The 27,692-nt window shown below is 44.8% G+C and overlaps 1 protein-coding gene across 1 annotated transcript; it reads right to left on the reverse strand.

Annotated features, from left to right (window-relative positions):
• Positions 1–1,938: 1,938 nt before the first annotated feature.
• Positions 1,939–24,039, reverse strand: SRPX2 (sushi repeat containing protein X-linked 2). Its single transcript, XM_030840576.2, has 10 exons — positions 23,958–24,039; positions 19,531–19,611; positions 11,316–11,507; positions 9,026–9,202; positions 8,622–8,748; positions 8,341–8,462; positions 6,884–7,063; positions 6,082–6,215; positions 3,460–3,581; positions 1,939–2,349 (listed from the first exon to the last, which is right to left on the reverse strand). The coding sequence occupies exons 1-10, from the start codon at positions 24,037–24,039 to the stop codon at positions 2,169–2,171; spliced, it is 1,398 nt and encodes a 465-aa protein (XP_030696436.1). The 3' UTR covers positions 1,939–2,168.
• Positions 24,040–27,692: the final 3,653 nt, after the last annotated feature.

Below are 27,692 nucleotides of genomic sequence, written 5' to 3' on the forward strand. Positions count from 1 at the left end.
TACTCATAGCCGTAAAACTTGACCGAAAGAAAGCAAGATTGATTTGTCTTGACTACTCAATAAAATGAAACAAAACAAAAGCTTCTCATTTTTTTTAAGCTAGAGGAGCATTTATATGCAAGAGTCAGGCCCAGGTGGGAACTCTGCTTGAGAGGCAGTGGGCCTCCTCGTGTTATCACTTGGGCCTTTGACCCTCTGGTGTGCCCTGGCTTGCCACATGAAGTGTTAGTGATAAAGACAAGGAAGGGCATTCATTTTGCCTGATGTGCAATCTTTGCCTCTGGAACCACAGACCCTGTCTGATTGGAGATTTCCCACATTAACTCATTGTATTTTGCCTTCTGCCCATAACTTGCTTCCTGCCTTTCAGAGCTCCTGTATTTCTCTGGAGGGAAGTGGGAGAAGGGACCTTTGTGCTCCAAGTTTGATCATTTCCTCCATGTCCCATTCCACCCAGAAACTGCCTTTTAATTTTGCATTTTACAAATGAGATTTCCACTAACCGCCCAGTATAACAGCTTCTCTGTGACTCACTACTACCCCACCGGTCCTGGGCTCTCGATTTCCATCCCATCACTCTGCTTGGGAGAGTGTTTTCTTGGGTTGAGAGCTTTTCTTTTCCCTCTTTCCTCCTGGGCACACTCTGAGTGTTCTGTCTGAGTGGGATTACAGAAGATAAAACCTTTCTCCTTACTTAGAGCTGTCAGCTGTCTTTAAATGAAAAGTAGAAAAAGAAGTAGAGGCAGTATAACATTGTGTTTAGGAACACTGATTCTGGAGCCAGGCTGCTGGGGTTTAAATCCCGACTCTGCCACTTCTGAGCTGTGTGATCTTAGGCAAGTTGCCTAACCTCCCTGTGCTTCCATCCCTGCATCTGTGAAATGGGACTCATAACAGGACCTACCTTACAGGGTTCTTGTGAAGATTTCAGTCAATTGAGAGTGTTTAGAACAGCACCTGGCACATAGTGAGTGCTCGAGCATTTTAGCTCTGCCTCTCCACCTAGCCTGCTTCCTTCTCCCCTCTAATTTCCCACCAGTGAACCCCGGGGGAAAGTGGAAGGTGGATGGCTGCTGAGTCTTAACCATGACACTGGGTTCCAAGAGAGTAGAAAAGAAGGTTCCCAGCAGCCTGGGGAAGAGCGCTTTTCTTTCAAACACTGATGCACGCTTGAGTGCGGCCAAAGCCAGAGCAGGGAGTCTGAGTGTGGCTCTGCTTCCCAAGAGCTCAAATAGCCCACATTTCCTTGCAGGCCTGACCCTTAAGGCTAGGCTTTGTGCTGCTGTAGCTCTCACCTGCTCTGTGGCCATCTCTTCAAAGTGGGTGTCTGAGTAAGTTAATACATGAGGCTGAGGCTGTCTTTTTTCCTTCTCCCTGATTTAGTTTATAGTTGGTGGTTCTGAGGTTTCCTAGATCACGAGCTGGGGGTTTCTCTGAGGAAGGGGCAGCATTGGCTCCCTTTTTGCTATGAGAACTGGAGGCTCAGTAAGGAGAGAGACTGTTGCCCATGAGCTAGTTGAAGGGGCAGGAGAAAGCCTTCTGCTCTGGCCTGATTTTACTTCCCAAGCTCCCTCCCCCTGCAGCAGTTTGCTAACTCTTAGGTGAAGTGATGGCTAACAGAACATTTGTGGCCCAATACCCTAAAAAGGGAAAGGACAAACAAGTTCAAGAATGTTTTGGTGCTCCCCCCACCTCCAATCACACAGTTAACCTGTAAGGAAGATCAGCCACACTTGCTAGTGTCCTGGTTGTCTGTTGTGATGGTGCTGCCCTCTGCTGTCACTTCAGGGTAGAGAAACCATTTAAAACACAGCCGGTTAGTGAATGAATTTAGAATTTACTTATCTGGAAGACTTTGGAGAGCTGGGCAGAAGCCCAGGTTAGGAAAGCAAGACCTTCTGTCCACAACCTGCTGCTCAGGACCTGTCCTCAGTCCCCCCCTAGCTTCTTATGCTCCTCCAGTGCTACCTAAAGCAGAGACTTACTTAAGGAAACTATTCCACAGCCCTAAAAAGGTGCCTGGAAATGTCCCAGGATCCGGGAACCTCACCCACTTCAGAGTCCTGTCCCTAGAGCTGTGGAAAAAGCATTTTCTCCTTTTATTAGGCCCCAGTTTCGGCTGACTATGGGACCTTTGCCCTTGACCTCAACCATACCCTGGCTCAAGTTCACTCGCATATGTCCCTTTGCATCCGGCGCTGGGTCAGCTCCTGGTTGCTCAGTAGATAGTCATCAATGAACGTGAAGATTTCTTCGGGAGTGACAGGTTCCATGTAGCGTTCCCGGTCAATTCCCTGCTTGTCAATCAACACCATGTTGAAGTACGAGCGAGTGAGGTGCTGAAATTGCCTAGAGAGAAGAGCCCAGGGAGGTCTGAGACCTTGTATTGGTATCATCCCACCAGGCTCTACTACCCTCTGACCTTTCACAGCTCCACTGATGGACTAATTTTTTCCCCACCCAATCCCTTGGCCCCATCCCCTCCACTACCTGTCTCAAGTCCCTTTGTTTTTCTCTGCTCAGACCCGAGTCTTGCTACCCCAGTGTGTCTAGCTCTGTTAAGCTGTCCCTTCCTCACTCCAGATGGAACAGCTTTGTTATTACCAAGCTGTGTTTGCCTCACAGGCCCCCTTAAGCAGAGCTATTAGATACAGCAATGCGGGCTGCATGGAATAACTCCAGGGAGTACTGGTCACATGCACTATGCTGCGACTAGTGTTTCCTAGAGTTGGGCTGGGCACAGCCTGCACAACCAAACATGGCAGCCCTGAGGTTGATGAATGTCACCTAGTCAACCTTGAAGTTGAGCAATATCACCAAGTCTGCAGTCTCCTTCCTCTGAGTGTTTCCCAGTCTCTCTTCTATCTGGGACTGAATCTTTCTGTCCCTACTGAGACTGAGCTTTAGGGGCAGGTATTGTTTATAGAACAGAGATCAGTGATGGCTTTATTGGCTCTGAGTATATGTGGAGGCATTGGAAGGGTGATAATAGATAGATAATGAGAAAAGTCACCTTCTACCACCTGTTGCCTATGGTCTTCTCTCCCCCCAGGGGCAGATGGGTATGATTCAGATTTCAATGCCTAAAATGTGTTTTGCTCCTTTGGAGACTGAGGGCAAAGGGATAAGGCCATAAGGCAACAGGATCAGAGGCTTATCTGAGTCATGTCTGGGTCTGTGTCTCAGCCCTGGCTGTGCTTCAGAGTCACCTCAGGTGCCTCCTAAAAGCACAGTCCTGAGGTGGTTTGGGGTGGTCATCTGTATTTTAAGCACCGCCCAACCCCCAATTTAATTCTGACACCCTGCCACTCTCTGACCTTACCTAATACATCCAAAGAGTTCAAACACAAGGAATTCCCTAAGAGAGTAGTGTCTGCTGATTGTCCCACAACGCTCCTGTGGCCAATGACCTGCCTAGAGTTTCTGCCCAGCCCTTCCCTGTGGCCTCGCAGCCTGGACCTGAGCTCCTCGATGATGCTGGCTGACAGCTGTTGCTCCCGGATGCGCCCCACTTCCTGAGGTGGCTGCCCCACCAGCTCAATGATGGTCACGTGCCGCAGGTCCAGTCCGCAGATGGATTGCTGGGAGGGGAGAGAAGAAGGTTTTCTGTAATAGGCTATCAGACTCAAACCTAAGGCTACTTAGCTGATTCCTCCTGGGACCACGTGGAGGCAGTGTGGGAAAGGAGGGGCTTCATCCCCAACCATCACACCAGGGGGTCTACGACCTCTTCCCTCTGTCATTCCTGAAGCACTTGCCCTAACAGTGTTTCCTTTATTCTAATGAAGTGTGGGACACTGGTTACACCATGTGGGGTAGAAAAGAGAAATGTAATTGATAAATTGCAGGAACATCATCTCTCCTTGCTTAGTTTTGCATAGGTTTTTTTTTTTTTGTTTGTTTGTTTGTTTTGCGGTACGCGGGCCTCTCACTGTTGTGGCCTCTCCCATTGCGGAGCACAGGCTCCGGACGCGCAGGCTCAGCGGCCATGGTTCACGGGCCCAGCCGCTCCGCGGCATGTGGGATCTTCCCGGACCGGGGCACATACCCATGTCCCCTGCATCGGCAGGCAGACTCTCAACCACTGCGCCACCAGGGAAGCCCCTGCATAGGTTTTTAAATACATAGGTTCATTTTTAAATTGAGATATTATTTGACATATAACATTATATTAGTTTCAGGTGTACAATATAATGATTTGATATTTGTCTATATTGCAAAATGATCACCACAATAAGTCCAGTTAACATTCATCACCACACATAGTCCCATTTTTTTTCTTGCAATGAGAACTGTTAAGATCTACTTTCTTAGCAATTTTCAAACATACGATATAACTATAGTCACCGTGCTGTACATCACATCCCCAGGACTTATTTATTTTATAACTGGAAGCTACATAGGTTCTTAATGGATAGCTATTGTGATAGGATAACAGTGACTATTGTTCGTCGAACACACATACCTAATGCTTCGCGGGAATAATTGAATTTAATCCTTACAACACCCCTAACAGGGTAGGTGGTATCATTCTTATTCTGTAAAGGAGAAAGTAACTTGCCCACATTTTCATGACAATAAGATGCTGAGCCAAAATTCAAAATGAGGGCCGAGGCTGCCTGCCCCAAGTGTGTGCTCCTTACCACTAGGCTACATGGCCATGGCCTTCTCTCAGTCTCCAGAATTTCTCCAAAATGGTGCCAGTGCTCTTTCCGTTACCCTTTCTCGCGTTCCTCTGCACTGGGCTGGACACCCTGTAACCCTACCCCGGCTCTTTGTCCTGCCTCATTCAGCAGGGGTGCCTCTTAGCCAGTTCCCTGGGGGGAGGTTTAAAGTAGCAGTGAGCACTGCCTGGTGCCCACCCCTTGTTTAATCTTTGGGCTACTCCTCTAGACCTGGCCCTCAAAGTCACAGTCCTCCCCGGCTGGTTTCTGTTCTTGTTCTTGCTTTCTGCTCAAGCTGAGGTATTGCCTTTGCCTGCCTTTTTGGGATCCCTGGAGGAACTAGGTCCTTTTTGGTCTAGATACCCAGGGTCATTCTCTTGATACAGCTGCTTTCATCCTGGGCCTCTGAATATTGACTTGGCAACTTGTAAGATTCAACTTTTAGAACCCCCCCTAAATAACTTCTTCTTTTACCTGGGTATCCAGCCCCTTTCAGCTTATCAGAGCTGGTTCTCCAAGTCTTGTCAGCATAACTTGAATTCTCTTCAAGAGCCTAGTCTATTCTTTATTTTTAACATTATATTATTTTTTTACTGAGGTTTAGTTGATTTACAATATTATTTAAGTTTCAGGTGTACAACATAGTGATAGAATCTGGTCTATTCCTTTCACAAGTCCCAATGGTCAGATCTATTCTGTCCTTTCCACTTCTCCTTCCCCCACAAGTGGCTTTAACTAGATATCTGGTAGAATGTTAAAAATCCTCACGCAATTCCCACATATTACTTTGCAATATCACAACACTTTTCCTTCTCGTCTGCTATTAGTCGTGGTTAAGAGCACAGATCCTAGAATCAGACTGTCTGGGTTTGGTCCTGGCTCGGCCACTTACTAGCTAGTGATTTTGGGCAAATCATTAACCACTCTATGCCTCAGTTTCCTTACCTAAAAAATGGAGATAGTAATGGTACCTATTTCATAAGCGTTGCTGTGAGAATTAAGTGAATATGTGTAAAGCACATACTTGTATACCTGGTCCTTATATAGCACTTACTGTCTGTCTGTTAGTGCTATTATACCTTGAAAACATAAACATAATTAATTCCCCACATTTACATTTGATCATACATCTTACAAGTCTCTCCAGAGTGTTTTGCCACACAGCCTTCTCATGCTTCACCAAGCCTCCTGTAACCCACCATTCCAGTAACCTCACTGTCTTTTCAGTAAAAACAGTGGTTTTTAAAATGTGCTAAATTTGTCTACAGTAAAACTGATCAAATGTTGTCCACAGAGTCTGAGGAAGTAGCATTTGTGCTGCAGAAAGAGCAAGTCTTTGAGAAGAGGTAGGAGAGTAACGGAGTGGGGTAGGGGGAATGCAAAGAAGCTAAGCCCTGGTTAGAGGAGTGGCTCTCACCTGTAGCATAGAGATCTGCATTTTATAATATCGGTTGGAGGGATCAGGAGCCGAGATGATGAGGAGTCGCCGTTTCTCATAGAACTGATCCAGAAGGCCAGCAGCCGAGTTGACATTGACATTAATCTTCATAGCTAGGGCAGAAGCACATGGCCAGTCAGAGTATGGCCTGCTCCTTCATCCCAGCATGGATAACAACATCTTGAGGTGTTCCAGCCTTTCGGGTTAACCTTTTTTGGTTGTTTCTCCCTTTCTTTCTTTCTTTCTTTCTTTTTTTCTTTTAACATCTTTATTGGAGTATAATTGATTTACAATGGTGTGTTAGTTTCTGCTGTATAACAAAGTGAATCAGTTATACATATACATATGTCCCCATATCTGTTCCCTCTTGCGTCTCCCTCCCTCCCACCCTCCCTATCCCACCCCTCTAGGTGGTCACCAGGCACCGAGCTGATCTCCCTGTGCTATGTGGCTGCTTCCCACTAGCTATCTATTTTACATTTGGTAGTGTATATATGTCCATGCCGCTCTCTCACTTCGTTCCAGCTTACCCTTCTCCCTCCCCGTGTCCTCAAGTCCATTCTCCATTTTCCTTGGGGGAAATCCTGAAAGAACACTTGGAGATTTTAAACCCTTTTTCTTGGAGGTGGAGTATGCTAAGGGGGAACACTGGGGGATCTCAGAATCCCCCATTCCCACATCAGACACATTGCTCTTGGCCCCTGAGTCATAGACATTGGGAGATCCCCCAAAGTAGCCCTGATCAATATGTCCACTCTCCCCATTTCCTAGTTTCACTCACGAGCACAGATAGGTGGTGATCCTGACCACTGGCGGCTGGACTGGCACACCCGGGAGGGGGTCCCTTGGCGCTCATACCCTCCATCACAGTGGTATTCACAGGTGGCACCATAGTTGTCCCCCGCTGAGGTGCAGGTGAGGTAGCCATGCTGTGGTGGTTTCAGAGTTGGACAGCGTCTCACTATCAGGGAGGAGTTCAAGTTAGGGGCTATGTTATCTCTTTTAGAAAAAAGAAAAGGCTAAGAGGATGCCTATCCTGGGTTTTCTAGACCAGCAGACCCAGAAAGATCAGAATGAATGACTTGTCTGTGTTTCCAATGGCCAGAGCTAGAGCCAGAATTTTCCTTCCTTACGGAATTAAATCTAAAATGTAGGCAAAGGTGTTCATAAAATGTGGAAGCACAGGTGAGTATATATAGTGTCATCAAAAGAGTATCAATCTGTAAAAAGAAATTGCCATTTTTGTTTTCAGACTTTGGGGACACCCCGCATAAAGATGACTACCATACAAATTACTTTTAATAGCAAAAAGAAATTGGAGGAGACTTAAATATCCATCAGTGGGAGAAGTGTTAAGCAAAGTATGACATATTCTTAGAAGCAGATTATTATACTGTCATTAAAATACTTCTGAAGGGGGCTTCCCTGGTGGTGCAATGGTTGAGAGTTCGCCTGCCAATGCAGGGGACACGGGTTGGTGCCCCGGTCCGGGAGGATCCCACGTGCCGCGGAGCGGCTGGACCCGTGAGCCATGGCCGCTGAGCCTGTGCGTCCGGAGCCTGTGCTCCACAACGGGAGAGGCCACAACAGTGAGAGGCCCGCGTACCGCAAAAAACAAAAAACAAAGTACTTGTGTTATAATGAAAAGTAAAAAAGGGTGACATAAGATTGGATATGCAGTATGATCTCAATTATATATTTTTTAAAGTATGTGTGAATAGAAGACTGGAAGGAAAATACCAAAAGATTAACAACAATTGCCTCTGGATGATAGAGTAATAGGTTTTTTCCCCTTTATATATCTCTTTATTTCCCATATGTTCAACAGTGAGCATGAATTAATTTTATGATGAAAACAAAACAAAACAAAAAGCAAGAATCAGGCAGCCAACAGCACCAATTTCAGCAGAGGAGGAAGATGGAGAATGAAGGCTGATTAGCTTTAATCATTAATTTGAAGGCCAAGAAAAGAAATGGATAAGAGTACCTTTGTGGATTTTATGTAGATTTAGGAGAGTGAGAAAGTCTTGTTGGGAAACAGAGTTTCTGAAACATGTGTATGCACATGTCATGCAGGCTTCCTGAATGACCTGTTTAGTGAACTTATTTTCCCCATCTCCCAATATATATGCAGTGTCTGTTTTAGGTATAGAGAGGAGAGGGTTGTGATGGGCATCTGGAGGGTAAGGGAAGAGCAGGAATAATAAGTAATGTAGAAATGGAAGACTTCTTTCTAACCTTGTACTTTTACAATGAACTTGCAGCTGGCCCGGTTATAGGCTTGGTCGTAGGCAGTATAACGAATCACGTGCTCTCCTTCGGGAAAGTGAGAGCCAGGCTCAGGGCCCCGAAGTGTCACCCTGCATGGGACAAAGTGAGAGAGCCACTGAGGAAAGTGACTCTTAGAACTGGGGTCTGGGGCACATTATCACTGTACCCTCAGTCTGTGCGGTTCAGTGTGGGCAGCCTGAGTGCCTGGGAGAAGCTGGTGGGAAGCATAGGAGGCATCCATTACTCACCTGGTGATGGTGCCGTCAGCCGAATCTTTCACCAGGGGTGGGTCCCAGTATACTCGAGCAGTCAGTTTCTCTGGCTCTGCCATCTTCTCACGGGAGTGGGGACAACGGATCTTGGGGGGATCTATGTCTGCCAAGGTCATAAATCAAGTGCTGACTCGTGGGTCCCCTGCCTTCCTTGGAGGGAACCCATAGAAACAATGCCACACCACTGGGTAGGTAAAAGATGCACTCTCAGTTCAAGATGCTCAACAAAACTGGGGAGGCCCAGCTCCACGGGAAGTGATCACTTTGTTAAGCCCATGCCCAGGGTACCACCCTTGCAGCGAGCAGGAATGCCTTCTGTGGTGGACATAATGCCAGGCTGGCTCTTTGCAGCAGGACAGCTGGGAGCGACCAGCATTTACCTACACATACAGGCTCGCCTCCACTCCATCGCCCATCTTCCATGCAGATTCGGCTGCGGTCACCTTCTAGGTGGTAGCCACTGGAACAGCTGTAGTCACAGCGAGAGTCAAGAAGCACCCCATTTGTGCATGTGTAGGTGCCACTCGTGATGAATGGCAATGCGTGGCATCTCATCTCTAAGAGAGAATGAAGTGGCAAGTTCAGTGGCCTGTGGGGTTTATGTGGAGGTGATGCCTGGGCATCTAGCACAGGGAGAACCGTATCGGAAACAGCAGAAAATACAGAAAACCCTACACCAAACTGCCCTGACATTTTTGTGCCTGATTGCCTCTTTTTCCTAATTGCCTTCTTATTTTGATATTATGAAGTATGGTACTGCTCTTGGTGGGTGGGGGTGGGGTGGTGGTCTCAAAGAAGTAAATTACTCATCCAAGTGCATGGATTTGAGAAACGCACCTGAGTTTGGATCCCAGCTCCACCACTTACTAGCTCTGTGACCTGAGCAAGTTACCTCATCTCTCCAAGCCTCAGTGTTTTCGTCACTAAAATGTGTATACCATGAAGTAGAATTGTTGTGCCGATTAAAGAGACAATGCATATAAACCTCTGGGCTTATTCAGAGCCTCAGCAGCTGATAGTTTTCCTCTCTTGTTCCTCAAATGCTAGACGCCCTTGAACAAATTTAAGGCTCCTTTTTTGAGTATAATGTTGGTACTACCACAAGCACTCCTCAGCTGAGGCTCACTTACATGCAGGCTAGCCCTCTGTGCCAGTGAGAATACAAGTCAGGCCAGTGCCTGGAGGGCCAGCTTTGGTGGCATTTGCTTAAAGACGAGTCCATGTGCTTTAGACATCACGTGTGCAGCGGAGACAGCTTCTGTGAATTGATTGTGAGCCTGTGCTTGCCAAAGTCTAGTTTGAAATACCTGATGCCTGAAAGAAGTAGGCCAGCCATATCTTCCTTTAGGTTGTCTAAGTTCTAACCCTCCTTAACTTCAATTATTGGAGCTTTGAATAAAGATTCTATGAGCTATGTTTGTTTTGCTTCTTGGTCAAACCAGACTTGAGGATGATTGCCTTTTATTTTTTCCAGTCTCCTTTATATAAAGACCTAGGCAAAAAATGACCTCCTTGAAATCAGGTCCAAAAAAAAGGTTTGTCTTTTCAGCTGAATTTGTTTTCTTAGTATTACATGACAGTGAAAATGATAGATCCAAAGTGTTTGCCCTTGTGTCTCTCATGAGGAAGGACACAGCCAGATTCAGTGTTTAAATATAGTAATTAACTTATTCTAGGCACCTGGAAATATGTACATCTCCAATTTTTAACTGGTTTTATGTTCATTTGTAGACTTATTTTAAGTTTTATGTTCATTGTAGACTTATTTGTAAGGCCAATTCAAATTCATTTTGGAAATGATGGTGTCTAAGTCCTAAAACAAATGCATTACAGTCACCTAGAGGGACGTGGTAGCTTCCCTCTTTCTGGCTATCAAGCTTCTCCTGTCCTCCACAGCATCTTCTCTGACCAACCCCATTTCTCTCTGAATGCTCAGCATTCTGCATCCCCTTACACTCCATTCACGTGCACACATTTGTGTTTCTGTCCCATTAGTCTATAAGCAGCCTGGTAACTGAGGGATTGGCTTCTGAAGTGACCAATACAGGGCCCCGCACACATGGGTGTTCTACAAATGGCATTCAATGATGGACATACGGACAGACAAAGCTCAGCTGCCAAAATGGGGTAGGCTGTAGGGCTTGAATAAGAGGCAGGGATTTGGGAGCTAAGGGGGACATGACGTGAAACGTGCATATTAGCACACCCACATTCCAGCCTTAGGGATTCTTCTTGACTTTCAGAAGAAAATGAAGACTAGTGGATGTCTTATAGTTTCATTGCCAAGGCCTTCTAAGGCCTTAGGTCAGGAAGTACAGCAGTTTACCACAAGTGGGAATGAGTCTGAGACCACATATGCTCAGAGCTCCAGAGGAAGGCCCAAGTCTACATCAGGCCCCAGGCGTAAGCCTTCCATGCACTCCTCGACCTCTTGTGCCAGAAGGGCTGGTTGCTACTTAATGCCCCTATTGCTTGACCAATAACCACAGGGAGAGAAAATGAGCTGGAATGTTAGGATGGGGAAAGACCCTGTTGGGAGCCTGTGGAAGATTCTCAATTTGCACTTGACAGAGGTCAGAGTAACACCTCCAGGCATATACCCTGGGTGGCTGGCCGGACAGCCTCTCTCACACGCTCATGTCAACATATGCACGCACAGATACCACTTACGCCTGCAGTAGGCAGTTCCAGACCAACGGCGGCTTGGCAGGCATTGCACCGACCTCCGTCCAATCAGTCGAAAGCCCCGGTCACAGGAGAGCTCACAGCGAGTGCCCAGGCTGCTGTGATAATTTCCTCCTCTTGGTGAGTAGCATGTGGCTTCTCCATCCTGGATATTTAATGTATAACACCATCGGGGGACTGTAGCAATAGAAGAAAAGTAAGCTAGAAGTACAGTAATCAAGACAGCGTGGTATTGGTGAAAGGACAGACACATAGATCAATGGAACAGAACAGAGAGCCCAGAAACAGACTCACACAAATATACTGAAATGATTTTTGACAAAGGTACAAAAACAATTTAATAGAAGAAAGATAACCTTTTGAACAAATGATGCTGGAGCAATTGAACTTCCATAGGCCAAAAAAAAAAAAAAAAGGAAAAGCAAAGCAAAGAAGCAAAGAACCTTGACCTAAGTGTCTCATACCTTAAACAAAAATTAACTCAAAATGGCTCATGGACTTCAGAGAAAAAAGTAAAATTATAAAACTTTTAGAAAAAAAATAGGAGAAAAATCTTTAGGATTTAGGGCTAGGCAAAGAGATCTTAGACATGATGCGAAAAGCACAATTCATAGAAGAAAAAAAATCAAGAAACTGAACCGTGTCAAAGTTAAAATCTTTTGTTCTGTGGAAAGCACTGTTGATAGGTGAAAGACAAACCACAAACTGGGGGAAAATATTTGCAAACCATATATGGGACAAATGACTAGTATCTAGACTATATAAAGAACTTGGAAAACTCAACAGTAAAAAAAGCAAACAATCCAGTTAGAATATAAGCTTTAGATATGAACAGATATGCCACTGAAGAGGATATAGTGATGGCAAATAAGCACATGAAAAGATGTTCAGCATCATTAGTCATTAGAGAAATGCTAAATCAAAACTACAAAAAGATACCCTTATACACCCATTGGGATGACTAAACTTAAAAAAAAATGGCAATTCTAAGTGTTGGTGAAGATGGAGAGAAACTAGAACTCTCATACATCGCTGGGGGAAATACAAAATGATGCAGCTACTTTGGGAAATTATTTGGTAGTTTTTTAGAAAGGTAAATGTACACTTGCCAGGTGACTCCACAGTCCCACTTTAGGTATTTACCCAAGGGAAATAAAAACCCGTGTTCATACAAAATCCTGTACACAAATGTTTAAAGTATTCTATTCATAATTGTCAAGCACTGGAAACAGCTCAAATGTCCTTCTGAGGGTGAATGTTTAAACTAACTGTGGTTTAGCCATACAAAAGAAGGAAGTGCTGATACATGCAACAACTTGGAGGAATCTCCAATTCAGTTTGTGAAATGAAAGAAGCCAGAATCAAAAGGCTGCAGGCTGTAGGATTCCATGTATGTGACATTCTGGATAAGGCAGAAATATTGGGATAGATCAGTGATTGCCAGAGATTGGGGTAGAGGGGTGGATAACCTCAAAGGGGCAGCCCTGGGCAAATTTTTGGTACTGTGGTACTGATGACCTGACTCTTTGCATTGTCAAAACACCAAAAAGAGTGAATTTTTACAGTGTGTACATTTACAATAACTGTTAAAAATAACACAAAGATGTAAGCTAGAGAGAGGAGGGGAATGCCATGTCAAAGTAGGCTGCTTAGGAATGAAAGTCCAATTCCAGTTCAATACTGAGCACAAAAGGTAATAGGGCTGTTAAATCATAAAGCTATCATAAAGATGCCTCATCTGCTACACAAAATAAATGACTCTTCAGTGGGTTCAGATTTTAAAGGGGAACATATAAACAAGCAGAGGGCCACCTGCCCAAGAACACATACATAGGCTGACACAGATTTCTTAGCCTGGGGCTGGGAAGGCTAAAGCCCCGTATGAGCTAATTTGGTTCCCAAATCCTAAGAGACAAAAAAAGGGGGGCTGTGAAAAAAAGCTCAACAGGAGCTAAAGGAACAAAGAAAGGCTAGAGCCTCTGTTTGAGGGCAGCTGGAGAATGAAGACAGATGACAGTGAGAAAACTATCCTTTAAGCCACAACAGCCTTATGGCTTCTAGCGTTAGCTTTGAGCCTGTGGCTGTGACACACAGCTGCCATCTGGAGACACCGTCTCCAAATGACAGAAAGTCTCTTAAGCACTACAGCTGCAGAGCTGTTGATTATATGGTCACAACACATATCATCAAGACTTTACATTCGAGGCCGGGACCTCAACAATCACTCTCATCCTATTTTTCACCCATATTCTGTCAAGGAAAATACACATAAAAGTGGAATGGATAGAACAAGCAAGCAATAGTAAAGGGAAATATATACCTCAGGATAAATGCTGAGACAGTAATAGAGGGTCTAGCTATTGTAAATAAGTCCAAATTGGCTGGCCTCGAGGAATACTGGCATAAAGAGAACATGTCAGATTTGTGATTACCAGAGGCAGGGGGTGGGGGGAGTGGGAATTGGACGAAGGTGGTCAAAGGGTACAAACTTCCAGTTGTTAGATAAATAAGTGCTAGGGATGTAATGTACAACGTGATAAATACAATGAACAGTGCCGTGTGTTATATGTGAAAGTTGTTAAGAGAGTAAATCCTGAGTTCTCATCACAAGGAAAAATATTTTTTTCTATTTCCTTAATGCTGTATCTATATGAGATGATGGATGTTCACTAAACTTATTGTGATAATCATTTCATGATGTATGTAAGTTAAATCATTATGCTGTACACCTTAAACTTATACAGTGCTGTATGTCAGTTATCTTCATAAAACTGGAAGAAAAGAAAATAAAGACTTGACGAGGCACAGCAGTTTACCAAAAGAAAAAAAAAAAAGAACATGTTGGAAGGCTGGAAAGAGCAAAAACACTATCGCAATTTTCTATTTTTCCAGATTTATTGAGGTATAATCAACACATAAAATCGTATATATTGAAGGTGAACAATGTGATGTTTTAATATATGTATACATTGTGAAATGATTACTGCAATCAAGTTCATTAACACATCTATCACCTCACATAGTTACCATTTTTTTTGTAGTGAGAACACTTAAGATGTACTCTCAGTAAATTTCAACTATGAAACATAGAATTATTAACTATAGTCACCATGCTGTACATTAGAGCCCCAGAAGGAAGAAGAAGGCAGCCTCTGGGAACTATAGCCTGGTGAGACTGACAGCACTGATAGCAAAGTGTTCTAGAATATTTAAACATAGGCTTATGAGCAGTTAGGAGAAGAAGTGGTGATCTCCAAGTGACCCCAAAAACAAGTAATTGAAGACTGACCTTGTTTCCTTTTTGGGTATGGTCACCAGACTAGTAGAGCAGGGGAAATGGTAGGTGCATTATGTGGAAGTCAGTGAGGCATGTGACAATGCCTTTCATGCCATTGATGTGGATGAGATGAAGAAATACTTCCACATGGGAGAGGTGACAGTACAGTAATGGAGATTCATAACTGGCTGAACAAAAGAGTACTGATGGGAAATTGAAACTAAGAACGTGGTAGGAAAATTGTTAGTCATTATGGAGTAGCTATGGTGTGCTAGTCACCATGCTTTATATTTTCATTTTCCCATCATCTCATATAGTTCTCCCAATAGCTCTGTAAGGTACAATATATAGGTATTTATCCCTATTTTGCAGATGAGGAAGTAACTTGCCCAGGATCCCTCAGCAAGTAAGGGACAGAGCTGGGATTTGAACCCCAGGTTTGTCTGGCTCTAAAAGCCATTTTTTTTCTAACTACAATATCTGTCATTGCAGCATGTTAGGCTGCTGCTTTGAAGTATACATTTACATTTTTGATTAGGTACTATAGCCATATATTTCAAAACCCCAAAAGTATAAAAGTTATGCAGTAAAATTCTCCCTCCCACCCCTGCTCCCACACCTACCCCCACTAAGTCCCTCCATCAGGAAACACTGTTAATAGTTTCTTTACATATATACAGCAAATCTTATTTTCCCCTCCACTTTATCACATAGAGTAGCATATTACGTCCACTGTTCCCACCAATGTTTTTTAAAATAAACTTAACAATGTGTTTTAGAGGTCTTCCCCTATCACTCCAGAGCAAGCATGAAATGTATTTAAATGAAATAACATTTATAAAATACATAGCACAGTGACTAGCACATAATACATGTTTGTCCAGGGTCAAAACTGCTGGAAGGTGGAGGAGCTGGGATTTGAATTCAGGCCTGTGGCCTCTGCGATCCACATATCTCTTTCTAGAGATTATAAAGAAAACAGTGTGCTGACAACAGGATTGAAAGCGCCTTCTTCGTGATTACCTTCAGATAACTCAGGCAGAGTTACCAGCTTGCCCAGAGCTGCAGAAATCTGGGAGCAAGTGGTGGCCCAGAGGATTGGGACGTACCTCAGAGAACAGTTTCTGACTCCAAGCTAGGAGTCAGTTTAAGGGAATGAAAGAAAGTTCAAGATTAGTGAAAATGGTACCAAAGTACATGCACACTTTGCTCTAAAATATTGATCTGCTTTTTACTGGTTAACTCTTGTTTTTTTTTTTTTTTAAACCTTCTTTGCAAAAAAAAAAAAAAAAGGGTTACCTTTTTTATGAAAGAAATAGAATAAGCATGGCTTTGAAGTCAGACAGAACTGGGCTTAAATTCCTGCTCTGCCACCCCTGAGCTCTATGATTCTCTAAACTGAAATTCCCTGAGCTTAGTTTCCTGATCTGTAAAGTGGGGATAATAAACCAGTTTCATAGGACTGTTTTGAGAATCAAATGAAAATGCGTGTGTAAAATATATCTAATCCTGGGAATGGGAATGATATTCCCTGAATCAGTGTCTGGGTTTGAGCCACTGGCTCATCCCATCTCAAGCAACAAAACGCTGCAGCCATCTGGAGATGCCATCCCCAAATTACAGAAAGTCTCTTAAACACTACAGTTGTAGAGCTGTGGATTATGAGGTCACAAGACCTTACAAGGAATGCTGGAACCTCAGGTTGTACTTTCCTGGCCACCCCTCCCCCCTCAACATAGATAACCGTACTGAATTAGTTTTATTCCCTGAGACTAAGTCCCAAAGATAGCCATGAGACACTTGACCCCAAGGCCAAAGGCCACCATGTGGCTTATTTTTTTAATGGCTTTATACATATTTAAAAATAACCAATGAGGCAGATTAATATTAATCATAGGGCTGTTGGACCCTCCCCCCTGAAAGTACCTTCTGCACCTGTTGCTTTTTCCTATCTACTTCTCCCATCTACAGTCTCCTACAATCTGGCTTCTGCTCCCAGAACGCCAACCAGCCAGTAAACATTTCTTGAGCATCTACTTTTGACATAGCTCTATGGGGTGTCATACGTGGCTCCTTCTGTTAAACAGGTAACTATTTTGTTGAGGGTAATAAAAAGTAAACCAAAGAGGCAGTATATAATGAATGCCGAACGAGTGGTCCAGACAATAAACATTTATTTCAGAGTAGGTATACAGTAGATACTCAACAAATAGCCATTGAACAAATGAATGAAAGAATGAATGGATGAGGGAGAGTTCAGCATGGGCCAAAGCAGTCAGGGAACAGAGTAAAGCTCCACTAATCTGGCTACTCATCGATTTCATGTGGGGAGAAGGGGTAATGAGTTGTTAGGCCGGACAGCTAGACTGAGACCAAATTCTGTTAGAAATGATCACAGTGGGTCACTAGGTTTGGGGAAAGGAGAAATATGAGTCAGAGAATCCAGTTAGGAGGCAATTGTCATTATCAATGTGTGAGGTAATAAAGGTTTTAATCCCATGGATTAATAAACAAATGACAATTCTTGGTGAATGACTGGTGAGAGGTGATGAGGAAAAGGGGCTATTAAAGGTGCCATTAAGGTATTTTTAAGAGAATGATGGTATCATTATCAAAAGTTTGAAGGCCAGATGTCAAACCTTTTTCAGGGAAGCAGAAAGAATTTAGTTTTCGATATCTCCAAATTTAAGTGTCCAGCAGCAATTGGAGATGTAGTCCAGAAGCTCAGGGGGACAGGTCAGGGTCACTCAAAGTTCAGATCCATGCCTCAGGCTCCCTCTTGTTACCACTAGAGAACGCATCTCTGTTCTTGGCTTCAGCTATGGCCAGAATAGTGAAATGTCCTGGAGCCCAAGGAAGGGGGCGGGGTGAGAAGTGAGGGATGGTGTCCACTGTTTCTGAGAGATGGGGGAGGTTGAGCTCAAGAAGGGGCCATATGATTTGGGCTTGAGGAGAGAATTGTGATTGATCTTCAAGGGCTGTCATTCCAGCATGGAAATCTGTGGGTGAGTGGGAAAGAGACCATAGGGAGTTGGGGAGTTAGCAAGTGCTGGGACAGAGAGGCAGTGGGTCTGGACAATTTAGCAGTGAGAAGACAGGTAGAAGGTAGACAGAAAGGAGCAGAGAGGAACCCCAAACTCCGATCATTTGTCTATTGAAACTGTTTTCTCAAAGGTCACCATTTACCTTCTTCTTGCCAAATATATTGTTTATACCCTCAATTTGTTTCTTTCCAATATTTGACACAGTAGATCTGTTATCCCTTCCCCTTCCTTAAAATTCTCTTCCCTCGTGGCTTCTGTAATTTGATAGGTGCTACCCCAATCTCCTCCTACATGGCGGACCACTAATGATCTCTCTTTTTCTTGTTGGTTCCTCTTCTCCTGATCACATTCGTAGATGTCTTCTAAGGCTCTGACCTTGGCCCTCTGATCCCTCAGACAGCTCATCCATCTAAGCCAACGACCTGACTCACGAAGCTCCATCTTTCTACTCCCCACTGTCTATAGGGTACAAACCATTTTTTTTTTTGTGGTACGCGGGCCTCTCGCTGTGTGGCCTCTCCGGTTGCAGAGCACAGGCTCCGGACATGCAGGCTCAGCAGCCATGGCTCACGGGCCCAGCCGCTCTGTGGCACGTGGGATCTTCCCGGACCAGGGCACGAACCCACATCCCCTGCATCAGCAGACCAACTCTCAACCACTGCGCCACCAGGAAAGCCCCAAACCACTTTTCTTTTCTAACCTTGTCTCTGTGAGAGGGGGTCTTACAGTTCTCCCAGGTGTTCAGACTGGATGCTTTCAGAGAGTCATTTGTTTCTTACCCTCTTGGTGCATCAAATCTGTACTAGGTCTGTCATCTCTTTGTTTGAGACATCTCTGGGGTTCATCCTTGCTCTCCATTTCTTTTCTACTAGCCTCAATCATCTCTTACCAACATCACTGTTACTGATTCCTGGAGAATCTCCCTGACCCAGGCTCTACCCCTCCCAAACTCCTACTTTCTGTCCACAGTAATGAGGTTGATATTCTGAAATTACTATTTACAATCTCACTCCCCTCTGCAAAAACATACGATGACTCCTTATAACTTCTAGCACAACAGCTAAACTCTTCAGCATGGCTTGCAAAGCACAGAAACAAAGAATCTTAGAAGTGGAAGGAATATCAGACATTGTGTGATCTAAATTTCCTTCTAATGCAGGAATTGCTATTCAGCATTTTTCACAGATAGTCCTCCTGCCTCTCCTTAGAAGGGTCCCTAGATCATGGAGCCTTTCCAAATTTGGTCTCACTCTTTATATTTACCTCCTACTACTCCCTCCACATCCCATCTCCTCTAGTGAGGCTGGATTCTTCCTAGCTCCTTCCTCTTACACGTTTGTTCTTACCTCTATATCTGTGGCCATCTGCTATGCTGAAGGCCCTCCCATCCCCTTTCCAGTTCTCAGATCCACACATCATTCAAAGCCTAGTCTAAATGTCATCTTTCATGACCCCTCCCATGACTTCTTTTTCTTAACTCCTATCGCATTTACTGCTAGCACAGAGTTTCACGCTTACTTGCCCTATGCCTGCTAATTTTATTGCGCCCTCACCCATATCCCCCAGCAGAATGTAAGCTTCTTGAGGGGGACAAAACTCTACCTTAGATTTTATATCACCCAAGGCTTTCATTACAGAGGATTAGGTATACAGTAGGTACTCAGTCAATACTTAATTATAGATGGGCAACCTTAATTCTAGACAGGTGGGATCACACAGCAAGTCAGTAACCAAATTCATGACTGGAAACCACAGCCCCTGCTTCCCTGAGCTGCAGCTTTGGCACAAATGAGCCAAGCTGGGTGAGGATGCTTCAGGCAGGGCCTAGGCCTTAGGCCAGATAAGGCCCTTCCTGAGCCTGAGAAGCAGAGAGGATTACCTCGGTAGTCTAGGGCAGGGGCCTGTGGGACCTCTTCAGCATATACTTCATTGTAGCTTTCATCTGGGTAGTAGCCTGAACCTAGAATGAAGAATATATCAAGATGACATATTGGTTTCTTATGCAAGTCCTTCCCAACCTTTTCCCCTTTCAAACTTGGTCCCTTTCTGAGGACATGACACTCCATGGGTGGGGAACTAGGTGGCTATTTAGTGGGGAAAATCCTGTCTTGTGAAGCAGCAGAACTATTGTGGGCAAACGTCCACACCTCAGGTGCACAGAGGGTGAACTCATGTTGGGGGAGAGGTGGGTGGCTTACTGGTAGCACTGGAAACCTCCATTCAAAAGAAAAAAATCAAAATTCTTGACCAGCCATGAATCCTGCCCATCTGGACTAGAAAAGACCCATTTCCTTGATGTAACACATGAGTTTTGGTGAGACACTGATGACCAAGCTCTGAGGATGGACAGTTGTTGTCCCAGGTAGGAGGAAAACATAGAGCCTGAGCAAGGGTCTTTCCACTAGTGATGGGCCTTCTCACAATCCTCAGAGGGAAATAATTCCTCAAGCTCCCACCAGCCCACAGGGCACCAGCCTTTTGCCACCTGGTCGCCAGGGCTAGGGGTGGCATGCGAAGGCAAAGAGGGAGGGCTCAAAAGGCGAGGGGGCATGAGAAGGGTTTCACTTCCTGAGCAGTTTGTCCTGCTTTGGAGAGATGTCTAGTTCCTCTAATCAGCAGGAGCCTTAGTAGGGGGCTGCTGAGCTAGAGAACATTCCACAACCACCCTCATCCCGTTAAGTGGGCCACTCCCCGGTGGAGGCCAGTCTATGGCTGTCCGGGAGACTAAACAGTGCGTTCCACCAGACGGCAGGAAATGGGTCATGAATACGAACTAATTGGAATACAACTTGGTCCTTTCCGGAGGGAAGTTGCCGGAAGCTCTCTTTCCAGCCTCCCAGAGCCCTAAAGCACACACAGGAATAGAGCAGCCAGCCCTGCTGGAGTCAGAAGACAATTCTGCATTCCCAGGAGAGGGTGTGCTTCCAGGACAGGGCTGGGTTTTAGTGCTGAAGCCCTTTGGCCTGTGTCAACACTCCGACCACAAGCTCGCCTGCCTCCTCTCCGCACAGAGGCACAAGGCCCCCTGCACTAAAGGGTGGAGCAGAGCGCAGATGATGAGGCTCTTCCAGTCCCCACAGGCATAGGCTGCGGGTGGGGGGGCGTGTTGGGAAACCAGTCCAGCTTGATGAACAAGGGAATGAATCAAACTGAAAGTTTGCCTTATGAAATCATGTCCTCGTTGGTTTGCCCTCATTCCAGAGGAAAGAGTTCATTTTTTCTCCTTCTCTTTATTTTTTCCTGGTTTCCCATTTTGCTTCTTCTCCTGGATTTCCTTTATTCCTTCTTAGGCCTCCTCTCCCTTGCTCCCTCTTTCCCCACCTGGGAAGTTTCTTTGTAGGGAGGTGGGAAACAGAATTCTTGTCAGCTGTTTCAGTTTAGTATCAAACCCTTGCAGCGCCTGTAAACAGGAGGACAGATGTGCACGATTCTCTAAACGCTTTGGTCCCCCTACCCTTGTTCCAGAGCTTGCTTGTGAAGAAATGCCCAGCAGGGAGCAAGCCTCTGTTTACCAGAAGAGCAGACAGGAGTGTCCAAGGCCTGTGGCTGAATAACAACAACCACAATAACAACGACTGCTAACATCACTCAACACCTCCTCTGGGTTCAGCGCGTTACATACGTCATCTCATTAGATCACCCTGACATCTCAGTGAGGTAGACACCCATATTGCTTTCATATACACTTGAGGTAACAGGCTCAGAGGAATTCAGGGAGTAGCCCAAGGTCTCCCAGCTAGTAAGGAGTAGAATGGGTATTCCAGCCCAGGGCGGTTTGATCCCCTCGAGACCAAACTCAGACACTCCACTAAAGATGGCGGTAGGGGAGAGCTTTGGACAACGCCCAACAGGAATAAAAATCCAAAATCTTTCTCGCAATTCAGCCTTTTTTCACTCTATGTGTGCGGGATCGAAGGCCACCAAGCATTTCACATCGTTCCAGAATTACAGGGGATGTGGGAAAGCTGAGGGGAAGACTCAGTCAGATAATTACAGTCTTCGCCAGGGTACAGAGGTGGCTGGCCCAGTGCCAAGTCTGCTTTGTGACAGGAATAAGTTGGGGCCACCTTACCACTTTACGCCTTTCCATTTCTCCTCTTTGCCTGTCTTTGGGTATTTGTTTGGCAAATATTAAGATACTGAGATGAGATATGGGAAACCAGAGGGTCCCCCCTTCCCACCTTGTTCTTGTCCCTCTTCAGCCCTGGTTGGGAGAGCTTTGGGCAGCATTCCTTGGTTCCTTTATGCTGATCAGTGGTTACTCTGTGGTCTGTTACTGGGTTCCTCCAACTTCCATAGTACAGTCAGACCCTCTAAGCACTACCCTTCACAAAGGTGTGGTTGGAAATGTAACTGATAATTGATGACAATTTTAAGATCCCCCCTAATGCTTGGATTATGATAAGAAATACTGTCTGACTTCCTGAACTGCACAGATATGCCAATATGCACTTTTAACCCACTGTTGGCTTGATTTATATTCTTAACGCTTCCCACTCCCTGCTGATTATTCTTGGATCCTTTTTCTGATTAGCCAGGAATCCACACTTGGCTGCTTTCCTTGTACTATTCCCATTGGAGGACAAAGCTATAGTCATGAACAAAACAGTGCTGAATGCATAGAGAGTGGTCATTAAATATCTATTGAATGAAGAAATGAACAGGTGGGATGGAGCAAGCTCTGACAACTGAGCTAGTGATGTAGGGGAGGATTATTGGGAAATTTCCAAATTTCTCTCATCACGTAGCTTCCTAAGAAAAGAGAAAGGCAGAATGAGTGGGCTTGAAGGGCTGTCAGAGACCTCACCAGCCTGGGCTCCTGAGAAGGAGTGATGACCATAGTGATTCTTGTGAGAAGTGGGGAGTAGCCACCTTTGCAAACAGCCCTTTGAGAGTTTCAAATGAATCCAAGTCTTTAAAAAAACTGCACTGTCCTTAGGACTCCAACAGCTCAGGCTTCCACCCTGGGAAAGGTCAAGGCCTTTGTGTGCCATGAGGTTTCTTATAGTTATTCAAAATGGGGCTTGAGCCATCTAACCTCCACTCCATAGTCTCCACTCCATGGTCTTTGGCCGGATTTTGGGCTCATGTACTTGAACTGAAGCTGGGGGGAGGTTGGGGAGGACGGCTGCACATGGTATCTCCTGGGGACTTGGGGCTCCTATAACCCCAAGCAGTGTGCACTCTTCCAAGGGCTTGACTTGAATTTCTTCATCTCAGCGTCAGCCCTTATGCTTCACCCCCTACAGAGCCAGGTTAAGCCAAGGAGGGGAAGAAGTGCGCATATTTGTTTGAAAGCTTGATGCAGCTGTTCCAAACAGAGCTACTGCCAGAAGCCTCCACCAGGAGCTAAGGGCATGTGGAAAATTTTAGCTACAATGACTGCAGCTGTGATGGAAGCAGTTTCTTATTTACTCATCTCTGGATGTTTTTCTAACTCCATTAGTTGGGCCTGTCTCCTGCCCCTACTCCCCCCAGCTCCCGTGAAGGCAGATGCTGCAGGCCACAGAACATTCTTAGCACTTGGAATGCCAGCTGGGCCCCATCAAAAACCCCTGTCTGGCACCTCATTATCCTTCCTTCATTCCTTCCCTTCCCCTCTCCCATCTCCTTGCTGGGTCTGTTCTCTTGAGCTCCCTAGGTCTCCCCAGGGGCAAAGGATGAGACATTCAGGGACCTAGAAATGCCCATCCCTTCCAAAATAAGAAACAAGCCAGAAGAAACTGAGGGATTCCTGTTTAAGAGAATGTTGTCTGAATTGTCATTAACAATCTTCAACAGAAAAGGGCTATAAAAATCTCATCCTATAAACAAGGTCTGGGAGGGGAGAGAGAAAGAGAGAGAAAGTAAGTGAAGAAGCAGGTAAGATAGTGGCCTCAAAAGCCATGTTGACCAACCTTATTTTTTAATATTTATTGTATTTATGAAGTATAGTTTATGTGTAATATTATATAAATTACAGGTGTACAATATAGTGATTCACAATTTTTAAAGATTATACTCCATTTATAGTTATGATAAAATATTTGCCATATTCCCTGTGTAGTACAAATAAGCTACAAGGATATATTTACCAACGTCATTTTTATGCTGGTGCAGCCTGTTTTCAAAAATCTCTTATCTGTTTGCCTCAAAAACCTCCCTCGGTAGCCTTTTGCAATGTTTAACCATCTTTGTTGTTGAGGATAGTTCTTCTCTGTATCTAATTTAAGTGTCTCCTATTGCGGTCTAACCCTTCCCTTCTCTAACACTTGCTCTAAGCCCTGCCCTTCCTGGAAATAATGGGCAACAGCTCCTAGAGCTTACCTGCATACCAGGTTGGCGTCACTGCTGGAGTGAGGAAGAGCAGCAGAGAGAGAGCTCCTCTTCGAGTTAGTTGAATGGCCATTCTTGAAAGGGGGAGAAGGGGGAGTGGGAGGGTGGTTTAGGGAGACAAGAATAGAGGTATGTGGCCAGGAGCACCAGGGCAAAGGAGGATGACGTTCAGAAATCAGCCATCAATGAACTTCCAAAAGTGAGAGAAAGCAGAAATGCAGGATCTGCAAGGAAGAAGAGAGATTTTTAAAATAATGAATGCCTGTTATATGGTCCCCCTTGTAAGGATCTTCCACTTTATAGAATAACAACACTCTGTTTGTTAATTTTGGTCTTTCCCTCCCAGGAGGAAGAGGGCATAAAACAACCAGTTCTCAATTGACCCTGGTGATAGCTGATGCCAATGTTCTATGTTCCAAGTTACAGAGAGGGACAGTGAGGTACAAAGACCAGGAAAGGGCCAACATTAAGTCATATAGAACCAAACGGGAATCCTGCAATCTAAAGGCACCAGTTGATGGTTTCATCCGCTTAACTAGTACTTCCTAACCACAAATCTGGGAAAGTGTTAGCATATATGGACTAAGAACTTGAACTCTAGAGTTACACAGATCTGCATGTGTATCCAATTCTGTCCCTATTAGCTATGGGGCTTTGGACAAATTCCTTACCTTCTCTGAGCCTCAGTTTCCTCATCTATAAAATGGGAATAATAATAGTATCTACCTTATAGAATAGACTATTGCCTGGCACATAGGGAAGCAATCCATGTATATTAGATATTATTATTACCAACTCCATCTTGAACAGGACTGGATGTCTCCTTTCTGCAGTCTCTCAGGTGGTGACTATACCCTGGCTCTGTTCTTAGCTTTGGGCTTTGAGGCTTAGTGGTTTAGTAGTGGCTTCTGGCTTTCAAGTCCAGCCTAACCTTCTAGTTTTACCCTGCTGAGCCAGCAGGAAGTCAGTGGGGTTGGAAAGAACCTACTGAGGTACGTGAGGAGAGGGTAAGTAAGCTCCCACTGCCCTCTTACTTCCCGTCCTATCCTCACTCTAATGGGATGAGAGTTGTGTGGTTCCCAGTAGGCAAATGCTTCATAAACGACAGTATTAAAACTTGCTGCCCATTGGTATAAACTGGCTGCTGGACTTCTCAGCAAGCACCCACAGGCTTTCAATGAAATGCCATGCTCGGGGGAGGTGTCGGTCCCAGAAATGGAGGAACAAAAAGACGGCAGATTCTGGCCAGCCTCCCTAAGGGGCGTGAGAAGTCCAAGAATGGCAAAAAATCACTTTCCAGTTCATTACTCCATGGCTTCAGATTTTGTCTAGAGAGTGGCAAGGAAGCAGGATAGAGAAGAAGTAAGAGCAAGCGGGGGAGGCAAGGAAAGTGGAAAGATGTGGAAAGGAAGCTTAGCAAGAAAAGACAATCTGCCAGAGCTGAAGACCAGAGATAAAAGCAGAAAGAGGGAGCGAAAGGATGAGAGAGAGGAGATTAAAGAGAGATTCAGGAAACTGAACAGCTAGATGCCCTAATCATCAACCCCTCTCCCACATGCAGCTTCCATCCAGTTCCTTGTTTGGGAGCAGGGGCTTTCCTTTGCAGACCCAGTGCTCTGAGCCTGTGACCCCTTCCCTGCCCACCTTCTCCCCAATCTCAGACTGAAAACTTGACTCATCACTGGGGTCAGCCATCCCTCTGCTGTGGGTCGGGAAGGTAGTGGGAACTTGTGTCTGCAGCCAGGTCACGGCTCAAATGGAAAGCAGCATGTGGTCCAGTTTCATAAAAGAACTTCTTCCTCCCCCCACCCCACCTCCAAGCCATTTTGCCCAAGTCCTGGCTCTCGTTACCCTCCCGGGTTGTGAAATGGGGTAGTGTGGTGTGGACGGATGAAGCGGCAGATCTTACCTGTTGTATGGTTTTTTTGTGTTCTCTCTCTCTCCTTCTCTTTCTCTTTCTCCTTCCTCTCTGCTCCTCTCAACAGTCGGAAAAACTTCTACTTTTTTACATTCCTAGAACGAGTGGCTCCTGGTCTGTCCGGGCCTCCGGGATTCTGTTAACACTGCCCAGATGTTAGGACATCAGCATCTGCCAAAAGTTTCCTTAAAGCTATATTATCCCCAAAGTTATAGCTGTTCCTCCCTCAGAAGAGTTTTAGAGAGGTGGGGGGAGAAGGAACTCAAGGATGAGAGGAGCTCAATCCGTCTGCTGCAGAGCAGAGGAAAGTGTGAATGGTGCTGGCCCCAAGCCTATGAGTATAGTAATGACTAACAGGCTGGCTAAAGGGCTTCCAGAGATGTGGTGCACTGAAGAACACTTTTTTTTTAAAATGACTCAGCATGACCTCAGGATTGAATGAAAAGGAATTCCACAAACTCCTAGGAGAGGGGAAGAGTAGAGCTGATTTTGACATTCCCTGCAGATTTCCCCTGTAATTCCTTAGTACTCTCCATCCCCAAGTTGCCCTGCCATCCCTATGTACAGGGTCAGATCCACTTTGAAACCCTCTCTGATGACCTAACTCCTATGGACTTCAGTTTCTGATAAGATTATGTTGCTGACAAAAAATACCATGCACTTCTAGCCTGCAGAATCAAAACTGATTTCCTGTAATAAGAGTGGAGACAAAGCATGCTTAGAGAAGCTTTAGGGGGAGGTTGTTTAAGCCAATTGAGATGATCTATCTCTGCATGGCAAGGTTATAGCCATTGCTAAGCTGTTTCCCAATGATCTCTTATGGAGGGCTGTGTTTCTCCTCACTAAGCAAGCTTTGTTCATTTTAGTATATGATAATGAGACTGTTCTACCACAGTGCAGAACAGCTCCTGATACTTTCCCTCCCCTTAGAGTTTAATTTCCATCCTTTTAAATGCATTGTCCTGGAAGAATTTTTTTTAGCTGTTGTAGAAATGATTTCTTCCTTGTGTGTGTAAGCAAACTGGTAACCCCTTCTCAGTCATGAAGGGAAGAATTGTGTTTACAATAATAAAAAGTTCAGTAGCAAGCCCATTTCATTTCCCATCCACCGATCAAAAATATGTAATGAGTGTTAATCATGTGTTCAACAGTGTGATCTTTGTATAAAGAAAGCAAAGACATGGTCTTGGCCTCATTCATTTAATAAGTTTATCAAACATCTACTGTGTTAAGGATGGTGGACAAAATCCCTGACATCCTAATCCATAATTAATTAAACAAATATTTGTTGAGCATCTATTATGTGCCACACACTCTTCGAGGTATCAATACCTGATAGACATCAATGTGTAAAATGGAGATAATCCTTGCCCTCATGGATTGGAGGAGACACACATTCAACAAAAATGTTCTTTTTTTTTAACAACTTTATTAGAGTATAGTTGCTTTACATTGTTGTGTTAGTTTCTGCTGTATAGCAAAGTGAATCAGCTATATGTATACTTATATCCCCATATCCCCTCCCTCTTGTGTCTCCCTCCCACCCTCCCTAGCCCACCCCTCTAGGTGGTCACAAAGCACCGAGCTGCCCTCCCTGTGCTATGTGGCTGCTTCCCACTAGCTATCTATTTTACATTTGGTAGTGTAAAATACCGAATGTAAAAGTAGAGAGTCAATGCCACTCTCTCACTTCATCCCAGCTTGCCCTTCCCCTTCCCCGTGTCCTCAAGTCTATTCTCTACATCTGCGTCTTTATTCCTGTCCTGCCTCTAGGTTCTTCAGAGACATTTTTTTCTTTTTAGATTTCA

Source organism: Globicephala melas, chromosome X (assembly GCF_963455315.2).
Source record: "Globicephala melas chromosome X, mGloMel1.2, whole genome shotgun sequence".
NCBI lineage: Eukaryota > Metazoa > Chordata > Mammalia > Artiodactyla > Delphinidae > Globicephala > Globicephala melas.

Coding starts and splice junctions, on each gene's coding strand:
- SRPX2 (XM_030840576.2), bottom strand. CDS start 24,039: ATGGCCATTCAACTAACTCGAAGAGGAGCTCTCTCTCTGCTGCTCTTC. Junction 11,508..19,530: donor CCCTGCCCTAGACTACCGAG/GTAATCCTCTCT, acceptor CTATTGCTACAG/TCCCCCGATGGTGTTATACA. Junction 8,749..9,025: donor AGGCGAGCCTGTATGTGTAG/GTAAATGCTGGT, acceptor TGACCTTGGCAG/ACATAGATCCCCCCAAGATC.